Consider the following 15,072-nt stretch of genomic DNA (forward strand, 5'->3'; position numbering starts at 1 on the left):
TTATGGAAGTATTGTGTGTGGATCATCAGCTAGATCTGAGTTTGAGGTTAAATAGACTCTGTCTTTGAGAGTGTGTTTCGGGGCAGTGAGAGCTTTGCCACTGTACGTATAACAAAATAGAACAGGAGTTGTGAGAAATTGTGAAGGAAATAGGAAATCAGAATCAGAATCAGAAACTGTTTATTATCAAGTATGTACGTTACACACATACAAGGAATTTGGCTAGGTGAATACTGTGCAACAGTAAAACCCAGTGCAATAGTATAAGACATAATTATAAAATTGAAAATAGGAAAGTTTACAATAAAATACGGTAAGCAAACGAACAAATAAGAGTAAGTTAAAACATGTATGTTATGCAAGTGAAGAGTCTTTATTAAAAGAGAAAGGATGTGCAAGGGTGTGTAACGGTAGGAAATTGTCATGGGGATGTAAGAGTCAGAGTCAGTGGGGGTCCTAGGTTTTGTTGATGAGCCCAACTGCAGATGGGAAAAAACCGTTCATGTGGCGTTAGGTCTTGGTCCTCATGGACCGCAGCCTCCTGACAGATGGAAGGGACTCAAACAGTGTCCAGGGTGTGAGGTGTCGGCTACAATCTTTCTTGCTCGCTTCAGGCACCTGGAGGCGAACAAGTCCTGGAGGGACGGCAGATTGCAGCCAATCACCCTCTCAGCAGAGTGAATGATACGCTGTCCTTGTCCTTGGCAGTGGCTGCAGCGTACCAAACTGTGATGGAGGAGCAGAGGATGGACTCAATGATGGCTGTGTAAAAGTGCACCATCATTGTCTTTGGCAGGTTGAACTTCTGCAGCTGCCTCAGGAAGTACATCCTCGGCTGAGCCTTCTTGGTGATGGAGCTGATGTTCAGCTCCCACTTGATGTCCTGGGCTATGGTGGAGCCCAGGAAGCGGAAGGACTCCAAAATAGGAGGTATAATGAGGAGATTAAGAATGGGAAACAATAATCTAAACAGCACACTTCACATTATAGGGAAATATCCAACCAGTCTTCATGGCAGAAGATCATCTTCCCGAGGAGAACTCGACTGGTGAGGAAAATCTGACATACCGGACACTGTAGGAGTAAACTCAATCCAAAAGATGGCAGTAATTAAATACCAATGACGCAAGCTGTCGTTATTAAACCCCAAAGAAGAAGAAGAGGAGGAGGAGGTCCATGACGTTGGGGAACTTCCTGTACACGCAAGGTCCGTTCCGCATATCGTCCGCTGTTCTGGTTTAGAAGGCCAAATAGCGAATTTTCGGTGAGTTTATAATAATTTAAATTCATAAAATCTTATTTCTTACAAGGATAATTTTGTCACATTAAATTGTTAATTTATTATTTTTTATATCTGACCTGAGGAACAGAATAGCCCAAAAAATCCCCTCAAGCGACCTTTCTGCAAAAGTCCTTGACAGCATCTTATGTTCTGGTACTTGGCTACTGATCAATGCTTAGAAGTTAGCCTTTACTTTACACAAACTAAACCCAAAACCAACGACCATTTCTTGTGCACTGTGAAGTTGAGTTGTCACAATGGTATTTTGTGTGTGTTTTGCAAGGTGCTGTTGGCTAACGTTAGCTAAACAATGTCATGCTAGCGGAGTACGTTAGCGAGAATTGCTAGCGTTAACGTTACATCAGGGTAAGCTTAGATCAAGAAGTCCTGTTTTACGTCAATAGTTAAAATCAAAGTTCGATTGCTGTGCCTCACTATTAGAGTTCGTAATAGTGAGTGGGATAAGGCTAACGTTGACAGCTGTGAAACCGCACAGCTAACGTTTATGTCGGTATTCAGCGATAGTTGTTTTGGGTGTGAAGCGGGTTTAACTTCACAACCTAGCTAACGTTACAGTTCCATGAACAGTTAGCAATAGGGCTCGCAATATCATTGGATAGTATTTGTCAGAATCTATCGTACCCATATCCGGAGCAGGTCTCCAAGGTGAACAGCCTCTGGCATATTAGATCAATTAGCTTGCGTCATTTAGCTTATGGCAGACAACTGCGAGTATCGAATGACTGTTTACTATGTAGAGACCCATTTTAGCTGCAAATAATAAATGATGCAGCCGTTATTTGTGAATAGTTCCCTCATGGTTTCTTGTCTGGTTCCAGCTTCAAAGACGTGATGGCTGCAACGTTGCGTTTACTTTCCTCTGTATCAAAGCCAGGTAAGATTTCTCAGCCAAAGGAACAGTTGCACTTTCAAACACTAGTAATTACAGTGCAACTGATATGATAGTAGTTAAACATTTTGTTTTATAAAATAAGTATATCATTTGGAAATTACACAACATAGTGTTAAGATCTCAAATCACATAGGTTTGTCAATAGGAGCCATGTCAGATTACACAACTAGATCTGCCTGCTCTCAGCAGAAGACCAAACACAAGAAGATGTGTCTTTGTCATAGTAAGATGTTGTTAAGCACACTTCAGGTACCTGTGTGTACTAACTATCCTTCAGTTGTATAGTCAATGGGATGTAGTATCTTAATGATAATGCACTTTATCTTTCCTTTCAGGCATCTTTTTGCCCAGCCAGATTCTAGTGAGGTCCTTCAGTGTGTCTACACAAAGGGAAGGATTCAGTAAGTGCCACAACAACACACAAAGGCAGCTTGATGTGTTGTATTGGAAGTACATACCCAATATTGTCTGTTATGATGAGCTCTCAATAAATGATAGATGCAGCATTTGGTCAGAAAGACCCTATCGGGCCCTTTTTCCTCCACTGTCTACTTTGCTTTGGCAGCAGAAACAGTCTTGCAGTACTTTGAACTTTTCTAACTATAATAGCTATTCATAATAGTGTGTTCATTGTGAGGCACAAAAACTCGATACTAGTGAACATGTTGAAAAAGTCATACAGTATGTATTTAAAAAGACTTAAAATAATTCCTACACTTATTTCCAGCCTGGGCCTTAAATTTAAATTGAATCATTGAATCTCCTGTCAAAACCCTGCTTGTCATCTTCTGGAGTTTGACACTAGAAGGCTGCATCTGCTTATTTGGAAAATGTTCTCTGTCCTCACCTCAAATGTAAGTTTAACACCTGGATATATCTGCAGGATTTATGACTTGAAACTTGTTTGACGCCAATCAGACTGACTCTGAGAATGTAGGAGAATCCTGTGTCAGCACAATTTAAGATATGAACAAACAATATTTACACACTCATCTAGGGTGTGTAAATATTGTAGGGAGGAGTTTTTTCTAAAATGATGAACTAATCTAAAGAATTGTTGTATTTTTCCAATTATCATAAAAAAAATGCAGAACAGGAATTGATTTCTATTTTAATTATAACTGAATATTGTTTCTAGAGCAGCAACAGAAGAGTCTCAGTCAGAAACTTACAAAAATTTGCCAAAAAGATATACAGACAGAAATGAAAGCAAAACATTGTAGAGAACTCTCACCATAGTTTCCTTCCTATTCATTCAGCTAAGGTGCCTTAGGCACTGCACTGACGTTTTTGTTTTAATGGTAGGAGTCACTTTTTGTTAATTTAGCACATATCCTATAATCTGTAATATAAGCTGCTTCACTTGGTCTTGGCCTCAGTTTAGTGTGTAATACTGGGGTTCCGATGTGTTTTTGAAGGAGAAGCCTCAGCACCTTTGAAACATGCTCACAGTCGGAGTAAAAGGGAAGGAACACAGTCTTCTATGTGGTGTGTTCATGTGCTGCTGGGAAACTTAGACATTCAAAACTCATGTCAGCTGCTGAAAAGCTTTGCATTCATGGGATATATACTTTAGGGAAATGAAACCTGTCTATAAACAAACATTATCAATATGGTTTCGGACACATCCTCTCCAGCAAAGGCAGATTTGTCCATAGGTCATAAACGCCACACAGCACTGCATTTCATTGCACAACCCTGTTGTACAATGACGATAATGAATAATGAACCCTGAAACCTTGTAAGTGCTCAGTCACACCAGAGAGTGGGACATTGAATTAGGGGGTTCTTTAAGCTTTGTGACGTACAGAAGTGACTGCTTTCATTGTCAGTGTCCAGCAGACATTACACGGTAAACATACGGTAGTTAATTCAACCCGTCCTGTTTTACTTTCTGCTGTTCACACATCTAGACTCAAAGTAGAATGCCCACAAGCATAGAACCTTGCAGGTATGTTTAGCATTGACAATGTCATTCATATATTGAGCTCTATTTTGTGCAGTTCCTAACAGTGTAGTGAGTAATGTGTTTCCATGCTATTTGAAGTCCTGAAAAGTCCTGAAACCTGTTTTTGCCAAAGAGAATTTTGAATCAGTTGACCGACAATCACGTCAACGCTGTCAATATTGATTACTATAGGTTGGTAATGAAAATCTGCATGTCTTTTCCTCTGCAAGTGAATCCACCAATTATGAAGATTCCATTAAATGGTATACATCAGGGAGATGTCTTACATATTACCCAATTACAACGCAGCCTGACAACACAAAGCTTGAAGAAAAGACTTAGACCAAATGACTTGGAAAGATTGATGAAAGTGATTTCATCTTTTCTGATATATGCTCTTAAATGTTACGCTTTCACACATAAATGATTAATCATCCGTTTAATCCCCTCACAGTTTACACTAACAACTCTCAACACCAGCTCACTGACCTGTTTGTGTTTGTGTGTGCAGAGTATGTGAATGCCCAAGAGATCCCCACAGACATGAAGTCCATCACAGACCGAGCTGCTCAGACGCTGCTGTGGACAGAGCTCTTCAGAGGTCAGCCGAATGTCACACTTGTACATAACGATGCATTTTACTGCATGTGAGACTATTCAATTGTGAGTTTTTCCCTTTAACAAACAACTAATCTTGCATTTATCTTCCTTTTTACTAGTAGTCATGCCAAAAATAATGAATGCAACCTGAATTCTACCCCATAAGGGTTTGTGACTGCTGAGATATTTGTTTATTCTGTGCCTTTTGTTTCTAGGTTTCATTTATCACTATGTGTTGCAGTGCTTCATAAGGAGGTTATTGCAGGAACACAGGAAATCTCCACCACTGGAGGTGGACTGACTGCTGGAAAATAATCTTTGTCCATGTGCTTTGTATGCGTCAGTTAAAGAGATACGTTCTTTTTTCTCATTCAAACATCAATGCTTGTGTTGGGATGTCAGGTCTGGGCATGACAATGAGCTACCTGTTCAGAGAGCCCGCCACCATCAACTACCCATTTGAGAAGGGGCCACTGTCACCTCGCTTCAGAGGAGAACACGCACTGCGCAGGTGAGGACGATCACTCAGTGGGCTGTGGGTTGTATACATTTTGAAAATAACTTTCATGCTTTGAGATGTTTTGTTTTTCACAATGATGGACTCCGCATTTGACAACACTTATCATTTTAGGAAAAGTCAAATTCATTGCATTCTCCTTTTGCAATACGGAACAGTGCTCTCTAATTCTGAGTGATTGAGTCATTGTAGAGACTAACCAAAGAGGTGTCAAGAGGAGACGGTAATGAAATAATCATGATTTACAGATTTAGCATGCTAAAAATAAAATGCTCTCTAATCGCTGAAAAACAGTCCCACACTCGACCCATTAACCACAAAATGAACTGGAATTTGAAATGCTATGCTGTTGGCCTGAGACTGATGGAAAGCTGCAGAGATTTACCAGCTTCTGAAACCCCTCCCCTCAAACCTTTCCACTGTCAGATTAGAGGGAGCTGTACCCATAACCACTTTGGATTTCAGACAACACGTCATGTGAACCAAATAGTTTTTCTTAAAAAGGAATGAACAAATGGGTGTAGAATAGGTGGTGTTCAAGAGACGCTTCTGAAAAATGTTTAAAAAAAACTTTGTTCTGACACTACAAATAAAAGTATTAAATAAGTATATTTTGTTACTTATCGGTGTTTGAGACAGCGAGCGGTGGCTGCCGACGTCTCCCTTTTTAACTTAACACTATTGTCTAAATAAAGGTTAATCATAATAGAGCTGAAATACTGATTAATAACTGAATAATAACTTCGTTTTTTGCTTAAAGTAAATGTCTTATCTCTTAATTTTCTTCTCAGCGTAAACCAGAATGCTACATTTTAAAGCTCATATTTAAAATAGAACCCCCCCCCCCCCCCCGACAGGGTTTCGTGTTTCATTGCTTGTCACCTTTTTCACCTCTTATGAGATTGCAGGTATGACTATAACAGTGCCAAGGGGTGGAAGGACGGCTGCAGCTCTCGTGAACTCAACTTCATCACAGTGTAACCAATTGCAACAACATAAACTAAAGAAAGGGAATTAATACAGGGGGTGGATTTTATGAGTAGTCCTCTTCACCAGAGAGCGATCTGTGAGCAACGTCAGCTACAGAGTCCGATCGTGAACAGTAAATTTAACTTATCAAATCCTTGGAATGGTAGCCATGACAAAGTGCAAATGGAATGGTAAATGGACTGTACTTGTATTTCTCTTTTCTAGTCTTCCGAACACTCAAAGCTCTTTAACACTACATGTCATATTTTACCCATTCATACACTGATGACAGGGCTACCTGCCCATCAGGACTAACTAACTATTCATACACCCAACTTGGGGTTAATTGTCTTGCTTAAGGACACATCGTCATGGACTAGCGGAGCCGGGGATTGAACCACCGATCCGCTGATTGAAGGACGACCCTGCTCTACCACTGGGCCACAGTCGCATTAAGCGCATTTATTGCCCTTGGAAGAAAGGAAAATTCTTCCAAGAGTGGGTGGTCAGAAGTCAGATCGACCATGCCTTCTGCAAATCTTGTCTCTCATGGATATCTGCTAAAGAAAGCTGCTGTGTGCCAATTACATTGCTGGCTATTATATCAATGTTGAACAAAGGTTTTTTGTATGTAGAAGGGGCAGCCTAATGTCTGCAGTACACAGTCTCTCTGACAGTGATGTGCTTACACCGCTGCTGGAGGACATTGGCTGGTTGACTTATCTTTCCAATCCAGCTTCTATGATTAATGTGCCAAATCAGAACTCATCTGTGTCCGCATATTTCTGTTCACCCTTGACAGTTGAGTTTCACCTGCCTGATCGGATAGTGATCAGTTATATTTCAAGGTTAAATGAGTGCCTGTAGAGCGGTGGATAACACTTTTTCATTCTCTAGAAATTCTTCACAATAAAAGTCCCCCATTATTTTTGCTGCTTACTCTTCCTACCTGCTGTTTTATTAAACTTGTTTTATTTAGGAGTAGCTGCTAACAAAGCTTTGCTAATTCAAGGATAAACATTTTGCAAGCATCTTTGAATTTCTCCAGATGAATTACTTCTGGAGTCCTTGGTGCAGTATCAGCGCTCTAGTTTCTTGTGATGTTTCACCAGGTACCCTTCAGGAGAGGAGCGCTGCATCGCCTGCAAGCTGTGCGAAGCTATCTGCCCTGCTCAGGTATTCACACACAAACATACTAGACGTGGCTTGATTGCATCATGTTTGCCTTTTAATATGATCAAGACAAAACTACTTCGGCTATATGTATGTTTAAACCATAAGCAACTGTCTTTACTGCGAAGTAACACATACAATGCATGGTTAATATGCATTTCATCTCTGGTGTGAATAAATATAGCCATTTATAGTCGATCTCAATACCAAATCAGAGAAAAGTCTGAGATGGAGCTCTGTCTGTGTCTCTCTTCATCTCCAACAATGTGTGTATCCAGGCCATCACCATCGAAGCAGAGACTCGTGCTGACGGCAGCAGGAGGACGACTCGCTACGACATCGACATGACCAAATGCATCTACTGTGGCTTCTGTCAGGAGGCGTGTCCTGTGGACGCCATCGTAGAGGTTCGTGTATGATCACTTTTTGTTTCAACGTGGTCTTGCATTTTATCTACCAAATGTGATACTAATGGTTCCCCAGCAGATGTTGTCATTTTGACTTCTCAAACATGTTGTTTTTTCCAACCCATTACCTGTAGCTTGTGCAGTGCCAACATTTAGTTCCCAAACAGAACAGTGGAACCAATGCAGAATCTAATGATAATGGCTACATTTTAAGTCACAACTTGTTAGGGTCAGAGAAAAGGCCAAATAAAAAAACAGTGCATTGGTAACCTGAAAGCTCCATCGTCTGTCCGTGCTGAATGTGATGATCTTCAGCTTTGCTTCTGTCCTCTCTTCCTTTTAATCCTGCTCTTACCCATGATCCTTTTCTTCTCTCTTATGTTCCCCTCGCCATCCTCTCTCTTATCTTCTTTCTTCAGGGTCCTAACTTTGAGTTTTCCACTGAAACACACGAAGAACTGCTCTACAACAAGGAGAAGCTCCTCAACAACGGAGACAAGTGGGAGGCAGAGATAGCTGCCAACATACAAGCTGATTACCTCTACAGATAGACACCACACACACACAGTGTACAGTTAGCACATGCAAGAATAACCTCTGACACATGCATATGTCCATACTGTACATACTGTAAGAAGACATACTCAGCTGTGGATGTGCTTCAGGGTGGGATTTGGATTTGTCGATGCATCTTTTATTTTAAATCAAACATCACCAACACATTTCCTCTGTTTTCAGTGTCATCCCCTTCCGATATGATGAATATACTTTGATATGTTTCTGATTTTACCATGTCACTGTTTGGATTACATATTTATTGAAGAATGATGGCTGTCTGTGTGATTAGTGTACAGCAGTCCAGCTGCCTCAGCATGCTCCAGTCAGTGATCATCCAGTCATCCATGTGGTTGCACTGTCACACGAGACTAAAAAGCGCAGAGACTGAGTCATGCTGTGGCTGTATCGTTGCTGTTCACTGATTGCAGATAGAATAATTCTGATGACCCACACCAGTATACATGGATTATTGTTAATATCTTGGATGTCAATGCAGAGTTTTATGGTCTTTGTACTCTTTCCACTCTGACTCAAGAAATAAAATTTTGGGAGAAACCCTGTGTGGATTGTGAAAGTTCCATCTTGACTTTCATCTCAAGGTCACCAAGCTACAGACTCCATGGTGAAGACTGTGACCCCTGTGTTTGAAAGCTCTTGAAAAAGTTAGTAAGTGGACCTTGAGTTCAGAGGGATGTTTTGTTTTGTCTGAATTGGATACATCAAGGATTATCATAAAGGGTAAGATGCCCACCCACATGCATTGTATAGCGTCAATATTGTATAACCTTTCAAATTTAATCTTATATTCTGTTTTTAGATTTATTTTGTAACATCTTCCTCTTGGGACTACAGATGAAAAATAGCCTTTTGGCTAACTCTGGCACATTTACAGAAATGTTTTTGTCAATGTGCACTGTCCCTTATCAAATAAACCAATAAATAAAAAAATAACATGCAATTCAGCTGTGACCATTAAAGGTCAATGAAGTTAATGTGTTTACAATTTTGCACAACAGATATTAGGGTAACTTGGTCAAATGTTTCCTTAATGCTTTTAAGATTCTGTACATTTGACAAATATTGACTAAAGTATTAGGAGATTCATGTGGAGAACTTATTAGTTTTGAAAAAAATATTAAATACATTTTTGAAATATTTATAGCAGCAGTTTTGGGTAAAACACCCTGGAAAACATCCCTTTCCACAATTATGTTTCTATGCAGGTCTGATTTTTGGGCCATGTGTAAAAAATGATCTCTGAAATAGTAAGATATTATATTTCCATTAAAGGACAAGAAATATACTGAAGTGCTACTAGTTAAAACCTTACTGATGAAATATTGTTTGGTAATTAACTTAGTTTTCTTTTCACATTTAATCGTTTACATTCCCCCAAACTGGGTCTGATTATGAGTGATCATACTGTTGATACTGACATTATATAAGCCACTGATCACATCTCAGTAGGTAGATGGGGTTATTAAGGGGGGCATCTTCCCCCATCGTATCCATACTTTTGCATGCTAGTGTCATATAACACATCTTATCTTTCAACATTATGAATATTAACATAATATCAAAATGAACACAGCATGCTTCCTATTGATCAATTCCTGTTAATTATACTGGAATGCATTTAGGCCTTTTAGCAGCTTTCTGTCAGTATTCTAGAACAGCATGATATCATGTGGAGCAGTCACAGACTTTCTGCTGGATTCTTCTCTGAGAAAAGCACGGTGGAGGAAATAAGGAATTCTGAAAGCACATTTAAAAACTAAAATGACATGGACTGCCCACAATAACCTGGAAAAAGAAGGCAAACAAAAAATAAATCACCTCAAAGCACTCTGCAAATGCACTCTTTTACTTCATATTATCATTATGCTTTAGCCTACTTTGATTCAAACCATATCCACCCTGACGGCTGCTCAGTTCTGTTGACACTTTTCAGTTCTATTTATTTTACTTAATTGTGTATTAATAAAACTACATAATTGAGTAAATTAGCCCAGGTTCATGTTACCTCCCAAGTGGGCTCCTGAGCTATCCTCCAGGCCTATAAAGTAACAGACAGACCTGAAGCTGTAAAGCAGAAAACGAGTTATCAGTGAAGATAAAGTATAAAATAAATGTACTTTGGGTTATGATACCAATGGGGAGTTTCTTTAGCGCGGATAGCGCTGTAGAGATGGCTGTGGCTATGCAAGACTAGCTGAAGAGCGAGAAGGTATCTGTTCCAATCTGTGTTCTTGGTTTGTGTGTGGTTATCGGTTATAGCACTACGGGTTGAAACCTGCTTGTAAGGGTTAGGCTAGCCCATTGGTCAGGGCATAGGACCTGAATAAATCCGGTTACCAGTACCTCGGTCAATGCTGTACAGGGGTCTGCAGTGGGATCGTGCCAAAGGACACCTGAAATGGGGACTTAGGAGGGATTGAATCATCGATCTTCACTTTTCTAGTCTTCCAACCACTCAAAGCACTTCAACACTATCGCCCATTCTCACACTGATTCCATTCTTCCATTTTGGATTTAATCCTATAAACACACTGGGGGGTACATCTCAAGTCTCTTATTTGTCATTACCTTGTTTCCTCTCTCCTCGCATGGTTTCCTTTCATCTCTCCATGCATCCCTGGTGGGAGGGACTAAGACTCAATGAAAAGACAGAAGTGAGGGAAACGAGGATGCAATTAAGAGACTTGGGACGTACCCACAGAGGTTTTCATCAATCACAAGCAGTCCTTGCTCATCAGTTGTAAACACATCTCACTGTAGGATCCTAAAAACAGTTAGGCACAATATCTGTGAAAAGGTAGAGATTCAAGTAGGGGACATGGGACTTTGGTGTAGCGTTGTTGCTGGTAGAAGATTTAATAAATAATAATTAATTAATATCAAGATATGTAATGATTATAACTAATTCAATTATGACTTATAAACCCATAAATTAGTACAAACGAATGATGGCACTCAGTTTATGCCATAAGCCACCATTAGTCTAACAAACAGTATTTAACAGAAGATTCAATTTTGGAAAAAATGGGAAAACTTTCAAATTTGATATTAACCAATTAAATCTTAATCTCAGGGTTGCTACAGAGTTCTTCTCAAGGTTTACAGGTACCTAATATGTAATATACACAAAAAGCAATGCTCAATTCTAAATGAAATATTTATTGGACTTACTACATAACTAAACTACTCAACAGAAAATAAATGAATAAACAATAAAATTAACTAAATGAAAGGAATGAATAAAGAATAGGATGAAGAGGACTAACTAACACTAACCCAAATATCTACAGTAGATGAGGAAACTATGACAAGTATGAAGAAACAAATAGAGAACTTTATTCATGAGTTATTATATAATGTTTATAAACAGTCAGACTTAGATAACAGAGGGAATCTAATTCATGCTCTGAAATCAAGTCAAAAACAAATTCAAGAGAAATTTATTAAATGTATAAAAAACCATGAAGGTGATACTTTTTACTGTGAAAAGGAAAAAAGGGAAGTAATCAGAAATCTGTGTGTCAATGCATATAAGAGAATAGACATAGATTTAGGCTGAGTCAATATTCTGTTGGAAACAATGCCTTCATACAGCGATTTAAACTTCACTCATCTTGCGTGGTAATGAGGACAGACGGGTAACAAGGACAGACGGGTAACGAGGACAGACAGGTAACAAGGACAGACCGGTAACGAGGACAGACGGGTAATGAGGACAGACGGGTAACGGGTAACGAGGACAGACGGGTAACAAGGACAGACGGGTAATGAGGACGGACAGGTAACAAGGACAGACGGGTAACGAGGACAGACGGGTAATGGGTAATGAGGACAGACAGGTAATGAGGACAGACGGGTAATGAGGACAGACAGGTAGCTAGGAATGCACACACCAGGTTTCAGGAGGCTAGCACATAATTTGACCGATGTAAAAATGTTCTTAAAATCTCAGAAATTGGTCCCAGATACTCCAAATTTTGGACACACATTGTGGGCCTACAATGACAGCCCGTTGCGAAATCCCCTCCACAGCATTTAGAAAAACAAATTTTCATGTTTCCTACATTTTTAAAACGTATTTCCCATCCGTCAGAAAATGTCCCAATTGGAACTCATGCCAGTCTTTTAGTTATTTTTCCATACTTTAAAGTAAGATGTAGGAATGAAACCTTTTCAAATTCAATGAGAGGTTTATGGAGATGAGATGACTACAATTTGGAGGTCGTAGCTCCCAGCTAAGGTGCCCAAAAACAGGCACAAAGGTCTTAATTGGCCCCATATTCCCTTATAATTTTGGTAAATTTGGCCAATGTAAAAATGGTCATAGAATCTCAGAAATTGGTCCTAGAGACTACAAATTTTGGACACACATTGTGGTCTGGGCCTACAATGAGGTCAAGTTGTAAAATCCCCTTCAAAATATCTAGAAAGCAAAATTGCCTGTTTGAAAATCCAGGGTCACAATGGGGTGAGGTTCGTTAAGTCAGACACCACTGAACAAGTTGGTCAAATAGGATCAATTTTGCTTTGTAAACATGTCAGAGCTCTGCTTTTTGGATATGTTGTAGCCAGGCCCATATGTGACACATTCATGTTGGTTGGCACTCTCTATCACCTAGCATGCCTTTGTGGGAAGCAGGAAAGCTCGCAGACATTTGAATGGGACATTTTGTTAGGGTAAATGAATGGAAAAAGATACCCAACTGGCAATCTTTCAAGTGCTAATAACTTCTAAGAAAATGATTTAATCTGCCAGAATTTCATATCAAACATTCACTTTGATGACGTGATTCAGCATATTCAGCGAGAAGTCTGCAGACCCTTTGGAAAGCTATCTTTCCTCAGGAACATTGTATTGATTTAAATCCAACTGATCCTGAAAGGGTGTCATCTTTTGTCCACCATATATTATTTTCATCAACTTCTGTCAAGTAAAAGTGGTTTATTGGAGCCAACAGAAACCTGTACGCCTTTAACAGTCTTTTAATTATTTAAAATTACTACGATTTGGAGTTCGTAGCTGCAAGTTAAGGTGCCCAAAAACAGGAATAAAGGTCTAAATTGGGCTATAGGCCTTTAAAATGCCGGTAAATTTGACCTATGTAAAAATGGTCATAAAATCTGAGAAAAAAGTTGAAACTGCCTGCATTTTGCATCAAACATTCCCTCTGATGACTTGATTTGGCCTGCCAAGCAAGCAGTCTGCAGGACCTTTGGAAAGCTATCTTTCCTCAGGAACATTGTGTTGATTAAAATCCAACTGATCCTGAAGGGTTAGGAATACACACACCAAGTTTCAGGAGGCTAGGAATACACACACACACACCAAGTTTCAGGAGGCTAGCACCAAGTAGCCAAGAGCTATACACCATCTAAGCCTCTTCACCATATATGGTGAAGGGGATTTATTACCCAAGGTCCTAGAACCTCAAACTTGGTACCAATCAAACCGCAATGGCCACAAAAGGGGGGGGGGTAGAGCCCACATCCAAGGCCCTAGGACCTTCGCATCAAAAGTTGCTCAGTATTGACCTGTGGGCCAAGGTCGTGAGGTCAAGTACCTACACTATGGACTTGTAAAGTCCACAGCTCCGCACTGCTTGCTCCAATTGACCTGGGATTTTGTGTGCACCCAGGCTCCCCTTCACTAACTCAGCCAACTTATACGGGCTTGAATAAGTCACAGTTCTCAAGATTTCAGAGAATCTGCAGTAAGACTTTGATTCTGCAAGCAGAGTGCTATTCCCAGCTTTGGCCAAAAGAGAGAACTCTAGGACCTCTCTTAGAAAATGTCACAGGACATTTCAGCAAACTAAAAGTCTGAAATCTAGAAACTGAATTTATTTGATTATTTGACCTTAACCATAACCCAGGTCACACAATAGGCCGGGAACTTCAAAATAAAACAGGAAACCAAAAAAAAACTAATCCAAGATCATGACAGATCTGCACTCTACTGAGTATGCCTTACTACTTTCAAATATGCGTTTTCTCATATCACAGCTTGTGTTGCAAATAAAATAAAATCAAGCACTTCGCCTAATTACATAAGGAGGCATATTTATGTTCTTCAAATCGAACAGTTATGATAATTAGATAATTATACTCACTGCAGTAGAATGAAATAAACTCCCCCATCAATCTGAAACATTCCTATGTGTGTGTCAGCCCAGCCCCAGTAGTATATATATATATATATATATATATATACATGTTAGATGTATGTATTTTTGTACATGTTCCCAGATGATATAACTGCACGTTACACAATGACACAAAAACTAATTCAGACAGAAAAAAATGCATTTGTAAACAAACGATGTTTTAAAGATCAGTTATCTTATTACTAAGTTCTCCACAAATGGAAGAGGGGGTCACACAGAGAAATGCTCGATCTCGTCCAAGCGCGAGTTTGGAAATGATTAGACCATAGTTGCATGAAGTCAATAAAAAGCGATAGGCTATCTACAACAACTGAGAATGGTAATGAATATTAAAACATTCAAATTATGTTGGCCAGTTTCGTTTACTGTTCCTAATGTTGCCTGTGGTACTGTATTTATTTAATAGGTAGCTACTATTTCTGATTTCCAACAGTGGAGGGAAGCATTCACAAGAGGACAACAGTCAGCAGCAGCGCTGTATCAAATGCGTGCTCGTTCACGTCGTTCCGCAACGCACGTTCAA

General features: G+C 39.6%; 1 protein-coding gene across 1 annotated transcript; it reads left to right on the top strand.

The window, feature by feature from the left end:
- The first annotated feature begins 1,163 nt into the window (after positions 1-1,163).
- ndufs8a (NADH:ubiquinone oxidoreductase core subunit S8a) lies at positions 1,164-8,927 on the top strand. The gene is made up of 8 exons (XM_031867249.1): positions 1,164-1,264; positions 2,122-2,177; positions 2,531-2,596; positions 4,655-4,744; positions 5,146-5,254; positions 7,342-7,405; positions 7,681-7,809; positions 8,229-8,927. The coding sequence occupies exons 2-8, from the start codon at positions 2,135-2,137 to the stop codon at positions 8,358-8,360; spliced, it is 633 nt and encodes a 210-aa protein (XP_031723109.1). The 5' UTR covers positions 1,164-1,264; positions 2,122-2,134; the 3' UTR covers positions 8,361-8,927.
- Positions 8,928-15,072: the final 6,145 nt, after the last annotated feature.

The sequence above is a fragment of the Anarrhichthys ocellatus genome, unplaced genomic scaffold, assembly GCF_004355925.1.
Source record: "Anarrhichthys ocellatus isolate YVR2014 unplaced genomic scaffold, GSC_Weel_1.0 scaffold38, whole genome shotgun sequence".
Taxonomy (NCBI): domain Eukaryota; kingdom Metazoa; phylum Chordata; class Actinopteri; order Perciformes; family Anarhichadidae; genus Anarrhichthys; species Anarrhichthys ocellatus.

Excerpts from the sequence above, each read along its gene's own strand:
- ndufs8a (XM_031867249.1), top strand. The coding sequence starts at position 2,135 with ATGGCTGCAACGTTGCGTTTACTTTCCTCTGTATCAAAGCCAG. Across the intron at positions 5,255-7,341 it reads GGAGAACACGCACTGCGCAG|GTACCCTTCAGGAGAGGAGC; the intron begins GTGAGGACGATC and ends ATGTTTCACCAG. Across the intron at positions 7,810-8,228 it reads CTGTGGACGCCATCGTAGAG|GGTCCTAACTTTGAGTTTTC; the intron begins GTTCGTGTATGA and ends TTCTTTCTTCAG.